The 11,694-nt window shown below is 50.2% G+C and overlaps 2 protein-coding genes across 4 annotated transcripts in view; one reads left to right on the top strand and one right to left on the bottom strand.

Moving 5' to 3' along the window:
* The window catches only part of Ankrd27 (ankyrin repeat domain 27), a 53,214-nt gene extending 48,504 nt beyond the window's left edge, over positions 1–4,710 (bottom strand). For 2 of the 3 annotated variants that reach the window (XM_052761352.1, XM_052761350.1), the window contains exon 1: positions 4,590–4,710. The gene's annotated coding sequence lies outside the window, so the exon portion shown is untranslated. Of the gene's footprint in view, positions 1–4,132; positions 4,332–4,589 lie in introns of those variants that run through there. The other variant, XM_052761351.1, reaches the window with a different exon arrangement.
* Positions 4,711–4,917: 207 nt separating this feature from the next.
* On the top strand, positions 4,918–11,073 carry Rgs9bp (regulator of G protein signaling 9 binding protein). The gene has a single exon (XM_052713939.1). The coding sequence runs from the start codon at positions 5,716–5,718 to the stop codon at positions 6,427–6,429; it is 714 nt and encodes a 237-aa protein (XP_052569899.1). The 5' UTR covers positions 4,918–5,715; the 3' UTR covers positions 6,430–11,073.
* Positions 11,074–11,694: the final 621 nt, after the last annotated feature.

Raw genomic sequence — 11,694 nt, forward strand, 5'->3', positions numbered from 1 at the left:
TCACTTTTGGCATAACCGCCATCTTTCATAGTAGTTGGGAAAGCTGTCCTCCACACTGCAAGTCCTCGTGTGCGGCCGTCCTATTTCCATGTTCTATTTGTGTTCCAATGGTCTAGACCCGTTCAAAAAGAGGTAGGTAAAAAATAGAACTACAGACACAGACCATACGGTTAGACGGAAATTCTTATTGTATTTGTTTTGAATGATTACATTTTCTTTTTGGTTTTTCACATGGGGGGCACGACGTGTGCTACAATGTGCATGCATGTGGAGGTCAGAGGGCAACTCACGGGACTTGCTTCTCTCCTTCCAACATATGGGCAGGCCCTGGGGATGGAATTCAGGTCCTCAGGCTTGGTGGCAACAATGTTTACTGACTGTACTACCTTGCGCTGGCTGTACTTGTATTGCTTTTATTGTACCTATATGGTCTCAAATATATGATCTTTGTAACTCAACTCAGTATCTGGGTCTACAGGTAAGCACCAGCATGCCTGATACGTGCATAATATAAATGTCCAGAAGTCACACTTAAAAGGAGAACAGCTAAAACTGATTTTAATATTCTATATATTGTAACCTATCAAACATATACTTTCTTTTTGGTTTGTTTGTTTGTTTTTCGAGACAGGGTTTCTCTGTGCAGCTTTGGCGCCTTTCCTGGAACTCACTCTGTAGCCCAGGCTAGCCTCGAACTCACAGAGATCCGCCTGGCTCTGCCTCCCAAGTGCTGGGATTAAAGGTGTGCGCCACCACCGCCCGGCCAACATATACTCTCAACATATAATCATTATTTTAAAATTAAAATTAATGTGGCCAGTGAGATAGATGACTCAGTGGGTAAAGGTGTGTGCTGCCAACCCTGATGACCTGAGTTCAATCCCCAGAACCCACATGGAAGGAGAGAACTGACTCCCGAGAGTTGACTTCTGACTTCTGACTTTTTTAAATTATTATTTTTATTTTCTTTTATGTGCATGAGTGTTTTGCCTACATGTATGTCTGTGAACCATGTGCATGCTGGTACATGTGGGGGCCAGAAAAGGGTGTCATATCTCCCTGGAACTGGAGTTACAGACAGTTGTGGGTGGGGGAATTGAACCTGGGTCCTCTGCAAAAGCAGCCAATGCTCTTAACCACTGAGCCACCTCTCCAGCTCCTGTCCCCTAATTTCTACACACACACACACACACACACACACACACACAACACCAATGTTTAAAATAACATTTTTTTAGTGATGGAAAGAATAACACCTGGAAAAGGTTATTTCATCAGCCACAAATGACAAGACCAAACGCCATCTCCCCAGATGGACAAGCTGGCCTGAAGACAGCCACACAGGTCCCACACCAAATCTCTTGGCCCAGTGAGAGCTAAATTGACTACTGGCCCCACTGGGGCCTGATCTGAGGAGCTACCTGCAAAGAAGACTTTTAAGAAGAGGCTAGAATAAAAAACGGGTGCAAATGACCCCTCCTTGGGCCCCAGGGAGAGCTCGGCAACAGTTCGGGTGTTTGATTCATTGAATTCCATTATTGCTGGAACCTAGATAATCCTTTCATGATCCTCTAACAGAAGAAGTGGAGAACGCAGTTTTGAAGGGACAGAGTCATGGGGAACAGCATGTCTTCCTGGTTTCTTTCTCATAGTTGGTCGACAGGGTGGAGTGTAACAGCAGAAGATGCTTTGGATAAAAACCCCTTGAGAAACAGGATGTGCGTTATGTCGAGATCGAGCTGGGGAAGGACATCGCCACACTGGCAAAGCACCAAAACTGTCATTCCCCAGACAGGAGATACGGCCAGAGAGGACAAGGAATAGCAGGGAATAGAGAGGATCTGAGATGAAGACGTGCCTTGAACATACTGGAGCAATGCTAAGGATTCAGGAGGTAAGGGGTTCTATGTGAGTACAGAAAACTAGGCTAAAAATTTTTTTAATTAAGTAAGATGAGTCCATAAAAGTCCTAAGAATCCGAGCACCACAGGAGTCTTGACGATCCCTGCCAGACCTCTAATGATATGATAATTTACAGAAAAGTCAGTAGTGTTAGTCAGAAATGCCAAATACCCCTGAACATGAGCCATCTGAGGCTAGCTACCCTGTCAACAAGATAGCCATACGGCGCCCCAAATTAGCCTGAACATTTCAGGGGACAGTGTGCACAGTTCAATGTGGTTTTGTGGTCTTCAACTGTCCTGCCAACCCAGATAAGTCAGGGTGGCCAGGACCCATCAGGTGACAGGATGCAGCACTGCTCCCAGAATCCAGCACAGGGAGTCTGTGGCCCCAGAGATGCACTTCCGGCCAAGTGTTACCATTGTAGCTATCTCTGCCCTGTGAGGACCCTAACCAGGCGCACTCGCCAAGTGATGAGCAATGCTCTCCAGGAATATATGATTCAAAGTGTGTGTGTGTGGGGGGGGGGGGGGTTACAAAAAGGGAAAACTTCCTAGTCATCTATTTTTAATGCCAATGGAAGCCATCATGGGGGGTGCAGTCTGTGCCTTCTAGTCACCCGTGCCCTTCTGGGCCTGTAATATTTACAGATCTCAGCTATATTTTTTCTTAAAATCCTTTGTTAAAGGCCTGCATTTGGCTCACCGCGAGGCTGTTAAGAGGAAGCAGGAAGGCAGCTGTCTTGCCCAGGTGGGTGAAGGGTTAATCCCAGGCAGCAGCCATGTAGGTAAAAAGGGAAAGAGCCCAAAATAAACAAGATGCTCAAAGCTTGTCAAACACAGTGACACTGGAATGTGCCGTGTTGGGGAGGAAAGGTCAGGGGCAGTTAAGTTTGGAGGGCTACAATCACTACTCAAAATGCCACCCTATCACCCTGCAACCGCCATGTACCCATCTACTTGCCAGGATCTCCAGCAGATGGGCAGGCATTCTGAAGGCCGTTTCTCGGTATCTCCCAAAGATGGCCAACCTCATGACCATTCCTCTGAACTGATTCCTCTCTAAGTCTGTCATCTATAATTGTTTGGTCATGTTCCTCAGCACCCCTTGGAGAGGAAGAAGTTACTGGACACCAGCCGAATGTCACCAGCTAATCGTCAGGGAGTGTCCTAACAGCACAAAATCATTGACGAGCACACAGACAAATCAATAACGAAAAGCCTGCAGCAGCCTGGTATGAGCGCAGCACCGACGGATTGGCACACGGAGGTCCAGGCACATGACCTGGAACCCAGGCCCTATGCAGACACTACTGCTTCTCTCCTAGTAAAGCTGCCTGTAGGATTACTTCAGGTGAGACAACAAGGCTCTCGGAGTTCACCCAAGGTCTAACCTGGGAACACACATTCACCCAACTTCAAGACCATCCTCTACCTCTGCCTCCCGGATATCACACACACACCTGGTGAATCACACCCAAGTGACCTCTCCAACCTCGAGTGTATGCAGTATACTTCTGTCTCCCTCCTCGCCACTGCCCGCCCCCCATGGTCTCTACTTGGTGTTTGGCTTTTGTCTACTTTTGCAGCCTCATCATTCCCCATCCCCCTCCAGCTTTCCAAAGGGATGGGTTCTCCCTCCTTCCACTCATTCCTGAAACCTACTCCCCTATCAAGACCTATGGGTGGCCCGTATGGCTGCCACCATCCTCCCCGGAGAATGGCCAAGTCCCACAACAGCCAAGTTCTGGATGCAAACGGCCAGATGAACTGGCTAATGGAACGACCCCTAAGTGACATAAGTACTGGGGCTCAGGGCTCTAGACCCTCTTGGCTGCCACACCACCACAGCCTGCACTGGGGGGCTCTCAAAACGCTAATATGCGCTCCTGCGCTTCAGGGCCAGTGGGAAATCTACCACGTTTAATGAAAACAGGAGCCTCTCTCCACAGAACGAAACAATTCCCAGCCACTGAACACTGTCTGTCCAGCCTCATCAGCCCTCATATTCCTCGATAACGATGTGTCACTTGCTACCACTGCCACCCGCCGTTGAGTGTCCACGTCCCCTGCAGCTGGAGGCGAGGCTGGAGGGGCACCGCCTGGCGCGCGCGCATCTGGACAGTCCGTTTTCAACCAAGAAACTGAACAGACTACCTAAGAGTTTTCCAGAAGTGCTCTCTATCTACTGGGCGAGAGGACGTCGCCACGTGTAAAGCAGGCAGGCATACCCTCTCTCCTCCTTCATCCCTCGCGGGGACCACAATCGGACGGCCTAGACTGGGACCTGCACACACAGCCTCCTCCTCAAGTATCCAGGTTGGCCACCGGAAAACCTCCCAGGTCACACGACCGGTGAGCGACGGCCCCGTCCACTGTCCTAAGTTCCAGATCCCCGGACCCGGGCCTGCCGTGGAGCCCCGAGAACAGAGGACGCATTCTCCGCGCCGCCTCGCCTTTCCTCTAGACTAGGTGGGCACCGTAGGCAAAGCGCGCCCCGCTGCGGACAGTAGAGGAACCAGAGGGGCTAGGAGCTCAGTCCGCAAAGGGCCCGGGCCCCGGGGGCCCATCAGCCCTGCCCCGGGCTCCAGCTCAGCGCAGGGAGCCCCTCCCCCTTCCGCTCCCCGCCCGACCTCCGCGCCCCCCAGAGTAGGGAGGCGCTGGAGGACACCCTTCGAGGACACTTACTTAAGAGGCTACATAGTTTCACCTCTGAGCTACGACAGCACCTCCCAGGCTCTGGGCTGGGATCTCAGTGCCCACCACCCGGGTGCGGCAGCTCCAATCTTCAGCCCACCCCTTTACTCCGCCGTTGGGTGGAGCCTCATCCCAGTTTGTCCAATAAGAGGTCAACCTCACTGAGACTGACATGTAAATAGAGCAATCATTAAGTCCAGTTCAGTTGGGGGGTGGGGCTCAGGCGACTCCGCGCTTCCTACTCAGAGTAGCCCCGCCCAGAGTCAGGGAGTGCGCGTGCCCAAAATGCGAGAGGGCGGGACCTGGAGAAGATCTGACACTAGGGGTGGGGTCCAAACTGGGTCCCCGAACTGGGGCTGGACAGCGATGGAGAAGAGCCCCACCTAGGTAACCATTCTGCCCCGCCGATCGCCCTGTGTTGCCGGTGACGCAGATCAGAGGTGCTCAGTCCTCCGAGCCACACTACTCTGTTGCCTACAGGAATCAGTGACCCTCAGCCCCGTCTCTCACTATCATGGGCTCCACATAAGCTTCTTTCTACCGAGACTCAGTTTTCCTCGTCTGCAAAACAGGAAAAAGTTGGATTTGCAAGGCGCTAAGGTTCCAGAACTATAATGGAATGCATGGTAGGGAAAGGAGGGAAAGCCACATTTGACCTCCCCTGGCTGGGCCCCGCCTACCACTGGTCAAGGGGGAGGAAACTCCTGGCCCAGACCCGCCGCAGGAGGCGTGTCCTAGGAAACTGGATCCTGCTGCCCTTGGCCCGAGCTGAGGCGCGCCGCTCAGCCTGGAGACGTGGGATCGACCAAGGATGGGGTTTGCGTCCTGGGCTTCTCAGGGAGCCACCGTGAAGGAAAAAGTCGTGCAGAGACACTGCGAGTGACCTGGAGCGCGTCGGGGAAAATGGAGGAGAGGATGGGAGGCAGCTAACCCGACTCCCTCTGCACGCGGGGACGTCGAAGGCGCACGTCGAGGGTCCCCCAGAGAGCTCCGTTTAGAGCGGTGGAAAGGCAATGAGGAGTGTTCGGGTCGCCCAGCCCAAGACTGGCATCGGGGCTGGAGGCGACCTGCGACGCTGAAGGGTGCGAGTGGGGCACCGCCGCCGAAGGGCAGCGCCATGGCCAGGGAGGAGTGCAAGGCGCTGCTGGACGCGCTCAATAAGACCACGGCGTGCTACCATCACTTGGTGCTGACTGTGGGAGGCTCCGCGGATACGCAGGACCTACGCGAGGAGCTGCAGAAGACCCGCCAGAAGGCGCGCGAGCTGGCCGTAGCCACCGGCGCCCGGTTGACCATCGCATTGCGCGACCGGGGCTTGGCGACCGAGGAGCGCGCGGAGTTCGAGCGGCTCTGGGTGGCCTTTTCGGGCTGCCTGGACCTGCTCGAGGCTGACATGCAGCGCTCACTGGCGCTGGGAGCTGCCTTCCCGCTGCACGCGCCGCGCCGGCCACTCGTGCGTACAGGAGTGGCCGGCGGCTCCTCTGCTGTGGCCGCGCGCGCCCTGAGCGCTCGCAGTTTGCGACACGAGGCCGAAGGCGACTTCGACGTCGCCGATCTGCCCGAGTTGGAACGCGAAGTCCTCCAAGTGGGCGAGATGATCGACGACATGGAAATGAAAGTCAACGTACCCCGCTGGACTGTGCAGGCGCGGCAGGCGGCGGGCGCCGAACTCCTGTCCGGTGCCAGTGCCGGTGCGTCCTCGGCCGGTGGCATTTCGGTAGAGGAGCGCGCGGGACCCTGCGACCCCAGCAAGGCCCTAGCTGCCACTATTTTCAGTGCCGTGCTGCTGGTGGCTGTGGCACTCGCCTTATGTGTGGCAAAGCTGAGCTGACTGATACCCAACGACCACCCACTGCCCCTTCTCCTTCCAGGGTATGGGTGTGGGGGGCTGGCCTGTTAAAGAGAGGTAGTGAACCCGGGTGTGTGCGCGCGCGCGCGCGTATGAACACGATCCTTTCAAGGCACACTTCTGCCTGGGCAAGACATGTTTTGTTTTTTAACTTGCTGGCTCAAGAGGAGTTAACTGCACAGGGCAGTCAGGGCATTACCTCTAATGTCTGCAGGAGCTTTATCTCCTATTAATAGAAATCGGTCCAGAGTGACCCCAGATCCCTTTGAGTTTGATGGGTTAACACGTGTGCGCCAAGTTTGGTAACCTCGCCCTAGTCGGTAGCTCCCACTTTGCATGAGGGCAATTTGGGAAAGGTGTAGAGTTGCATCAAGCATAGTGAGGGCGCCGTTTTGTTCCCTAGTCAAAAAACGAGTTGCAGTAAGATGTGAGTGGGTTTATTACCTTAAACCTTTGGGGCCTAAGCTTTGGGAGAGTTTGCTGATAGAGGTTCATGCAAAGTGCTTTCTCTAGGGACACTACTGCACTTCTTGGCGGACATTGTCCGTTAGTCACCTGGAGCAGCAGCTCCCAGAGGTTTGGTGTTGTGACCCCATTTAGGAAACCCAAGGAGGTTGTTTCAACTCGATGTGGTAGATAGAGTTGGACCCACTGCACACTTGCCTCAAGAAAAGACCCTACCCATCCCTGGATGGGGGGGGATGAACAGTAAATGCCACTTCGGGAGGGGCCACACTGCTATGTAAACAGGCACGTTCTCCTCCCCAGAGGCTTATTTTATCCCAGAATTAGACCACAGTGTTTGACCCTCCTTTGAGGGAGGGCTGGGGGAATCCTCTTTGAAACCCTTAATCCTATCTATCCCTGGACTTTACTTGCCAGCCAATAGGAGCACAAGCTTTCTAGAGAGCTGCCCAACTGTCTGACCCCATGCTGCAGGAAAGGGCAACACTGGCATCACTAGCACATAGAGGCTGGGAGCCCGGCAGCTGAGACTGAGTTCAAAATGTAACAGTTTTGAGTTGGAATTTAAGGAGCTTTAAACACACACACCAACACACACATCTGAAAGAATGACATTAGCATATTAGTACCAAAGCTGGGTTTTGTTTGTTTGTTTATAGTATAAAAGAAACTGGGCCACAAGCTCATATATGCCAAATGAGTCGAGCTTAGAGATCTTTGACATGTACCTGAGGCTACTAAATATGATCTGCATCTATTTTTTAAAATCTATATTTTTGGGACCAGAGAGATGGCTTAATAGAAGTTTATATTGTAGCCGGGCATAGTGGTGCATGCCTTTAATCCCAGCACTCAGAAGACAGAGGCAGGCAGACTGCTGTGAGTTCAAGGTCAGCCTAGTCTACAGAGCGAGTTCCGTGACAGCCAGGACCACATAAAGAGACCCTGTCTCAAAAAACACATTTTAAAAAAAGGCATGTATTTATTCCTCTTGCAGAGCAAGCAAGTTCTGTTCCCAGCACCCACCTCCAGCAGCTCACAACTGCCTGTAACCCCAGCTCCAGGAAAGGTCTGATGCCCTCTTCTGGCCTCCTTAGGCACTTGCCCTCACATATACATAATACACACACACACACACACACACACACACACACACACACACACAACTAAAACTAAATCTTTTAAAAGCAATCTATATTTTTGCATAGAGATTGAATTTTGAGATCATGGCACAAACTACCAGAATCATCTACATAAAAGGCAGAAGCAGCCTCACTTTCCACCTATAAAGAAGGAGACCTGAGACACACTCTTGGCCCCAAGCCCATGTTACCTTTCTGGCCAGGCTCTGTCACATTCCTGGCGATGTGGGACAGAGAAAACAGATGCATTTAACTTTTCAAAGATAATTTGGAATGAGATCAAAGATTTGCTTGGCTGGAACCAGGATTTTTTTTTACCCTCTAACAGTGAGAAAGAGCTAGAGTGATGGCTCAGGGGTTAAGAGCACCACTGGCTGCTCTTCCAGAGAACCTAGGTTTGATCCTCAGCACTGCTGCATGCTGGCGGTGCACAGACATACGTGCAGGCAAAACCCCCTAAACACCGGATGATGATGATGATGATGATGATGATGATGATGATTTTTTTAAGTGAGAAAGAGGACCAGGTGTAGGGAAATAGCAGTTCTTTACAAGGTCAATTTGGAAGGCTAATTGACACAAGTCTGGGCACCTACCCCAGGCCACGTGAACTGTGTGTGAAATATGGAATCTGTTTGCAGATGATTTGACTGTGCTTTTAAAAGACCCACAGGGGTTTTTCATTTGTTTGTTTGTTTGTTTGTGACAGGGTTTCTCCGTGTAGTTTTGGTGCCTATCCTGGATCTCGCTCTGTAGACCAGACTGGCCTCGAACTCACAGAGATCTGCCTGGCTCTGCCTCCTGAGTGCTGGGATTAAAAGCAAGGACCACTGTCACCTGGCCCCATAGGTCTTAAAGCCGATTAAATGTTTTACAATAATTACTAGTAAGAGTTCTTGCTCCCTCCGGGCTAGGTAACTCTGATTAGGTACCACGTCGCTGCTTGTCCAGGATGCCTTTAGAGACAATGTAGAAAGTTTTAAACTCTGCCTGCCACACACAACACAACTGAGAGTCTCTGTCACCTTCTCCAGAGACTCATCTCTCTGGCAAGAGAAGTCTGGAGGCATTTGGTGACATGGCATTAGGAAATCTCTATAAGAAACAGTTGGTGAAGGCACCCTGCCATTTCCAAGACTGTAACTCTCTACTCTCATCAGGGAGTTTTGGTTTATATTTTTTATTTTATTTTTTATTTTTTTTTGGTTTTTCGTGACAGGGTTTCTCTGTGTAGCTTTGCGCCTTTCCTGGAACTCGCTTTGGAGACCAGGCTGGCCTCGAACTCACAGAGATCCGCCTGCCTCTGCCTCCTGAGTGCTGGGATTAAAGGCGTGCGCCACCACCGCCCGGCTGGTTTATATTTTTTAAAAATTGGAGGCCGGAGAGATGGCTCAGCAGGTAGGAGCACTTGCTACTTTTATAAAGGACTGCTGTTCAGGTCACAGCCACCTGTCACTCCTGCTCCTGGGAATCTGGCGTCCTCTTCTGGCCTCCATGGGCACTGCACATACATGGTGGGTGCATGCGTGCACACACACAAATATTAGTAAATTTCTCAAAATTGTTCTGTAGAGTGTATTGAAAACGTAAGCCATATGGCACTGAATAATCCATTAAGCCAGTGGTTCTGAGCCTTCCTAACACTGCAACACTTTAATATAATTCCTTGAGTTGTGGTGACCCCCAACCTTAAAATTATTTTCATTGCTACTTTGTCACTGTAATTTTGCTACTGTTATGAATTGTAATGGAAATATCTGATGTGGAGGATATCTGATTGTGACCCCTGTGGGGTCGCAACCCACAGGTTGAGAATCATTGCTTTAAAAGCGAAGTGGACAAATGTCCTACTGTCACTCTATTTAATTAGCTGAGTCATCAGATGCCCACCTGTTTGTGAGGGCTCTCAGATCACTGCAACTTGTGATAAAATGTTGCAAAAAGAAAGGGCTGAGTTAACGTAAACATTCTTCTAATAGATCTGTGAACCCAAGAAACTCACTGAGTTTGAAAATGTTAAACATGAGGTGAATTCTTTGGTATTCTGATGCTGTCTAGGGGAACTACTACAGGACATAGGCAAAGTCACCAACTGGCTGTTTTCTAACTAATATGTCTACTCTTGTTTCTACGTGTAACTGACAAGCTTTGCTGATTCTTACTTTGCTGTTGAAGTCATTTATTTTCTATAGACATTTGGTATGCTCTTATACTTGATACAATTGATAGGAAAAAATTCAAAATGCATCAGCTAAGCTGAGTTTCGTGTAGGTCTGCTATTTAAGAATGAAGCAGGAAGATCACCAGTTCAAGATTAGCTTGGGCTGCGGTGTGAGTTCAAGGCTAACCTGGGCAACTTAGACTCAAAATAAAAAGTGAAGAAGACCGGGGTTGTGGCCTAACGGCAGAGCCCTTGCTTAGCATGTTGGAGCCTTCAGATTCAATCCTGTGGCCCTCAAAAATGTATTAACTGATATTAAAAGACAAAAGCTTGGAATGTCAAGGGACTATCAGCCTATCAAGGGAATGGGTTCTGAACCAGCAGTAAGCTACTAATGATTACAATAATCATATTGAAGGAAGTAAATACCTAGATAACTTTTTTTTCTAAGACAGGATCTCATTATGTAGTCCTAGTGGTCCTGGAACTCATATGAAGACCAGGCTGCCCTTGAACTCAGAGAGATCCTCCTGCTTCTGCCTCCTGAGTGCAGGGATTAAAGGCATGTGCCGCTATACCTTGCTTTAAATGTGTAGCCCAGATTGGCCTCGAAGTAGTGATCCTCCTGCCTTAGCCTCTTCAGAATATGCTACCAGTGTGGGCCACCACAACCAGTTGGATGATTTTATGTAATATAAAAGGTTATGTTTTTAAATGCCATGAGGGAAAATATTCAGGGTGGAGTTAAAGCCTGAGCTTTGTGATTTCCCTATAGTTTGCAGGATGCTGTGTAAAGGATGTGTGATGCTGAGTAACTGGAAAGCAGTTTTGACTGAAGAGATGTCTAATTTGCATGAGGTCCCTGGTAATGCTGCCCCCCCCCCCCCCCCCCCCCGCCCCATTGTGCACATTGGTCCATTGTTAAGCTGCTCCCTTCCTCCTTAGAGTGTTCTGTGATGGATGCTTTGTAAAGTTGTGAGCTCCTGTGTATGAGGAGCTGATGACCAAAATGTTGCAGAAGGAGTTCACCTCTGCATCCCTCGGGGTGTGCCTCTCCCTCCAGGGCCCACCATCTGCCCTGGCCAGGAAACTCTGCCTCTCACCAAGTACCTCAAGCCGTTTGCTATCCCTGTGCCTCGAATCTTCTACTGGCACGGGGGTGGGGTGGGGGGGGGATGGGGGTGGTGGTGCTTGACCAGTTAATTCAGTGAGCCCTTGTGCAGCAGATCGCATTAAATCGAGAAAGGCTTATTTGGTTAGTTGGTTTTGGTTTTTTATGGTTTTTTTTTTTCCTGATGACTTTAGGTATATCCTTGTTGAATGTAATCTTGTAGTGTGGTGGTTATTGTCTAAAAATAGTTTAGGGACTAGAGAGATGGCTCAGAGGTTAAGGGCATATACTCTTCTTCCAGAGGTCACAAGTTCGATTCTCAGCACCCACATCAGGTGGCTCACAACTGCCCATAACTCCAGTTCCAA

Source organism: Peromyscus californicus, unplaced genomic scaffold (genome assembly GCF_007827085.1).
Source record: "Peromyscus californicus insignis strain IS unplaced genomic scaffold, ASM782708v3 Scaffold_4__1_contigs__length_199733344, whole genome shotgun sequence".
NCBI classification, from domain to species: domain Eukaryota; kingdom Metazoa; phylum Chordata; class Mammalia; order Rodentia; family Cricetidae; genus Peromyscus; species Peromyscus californicus.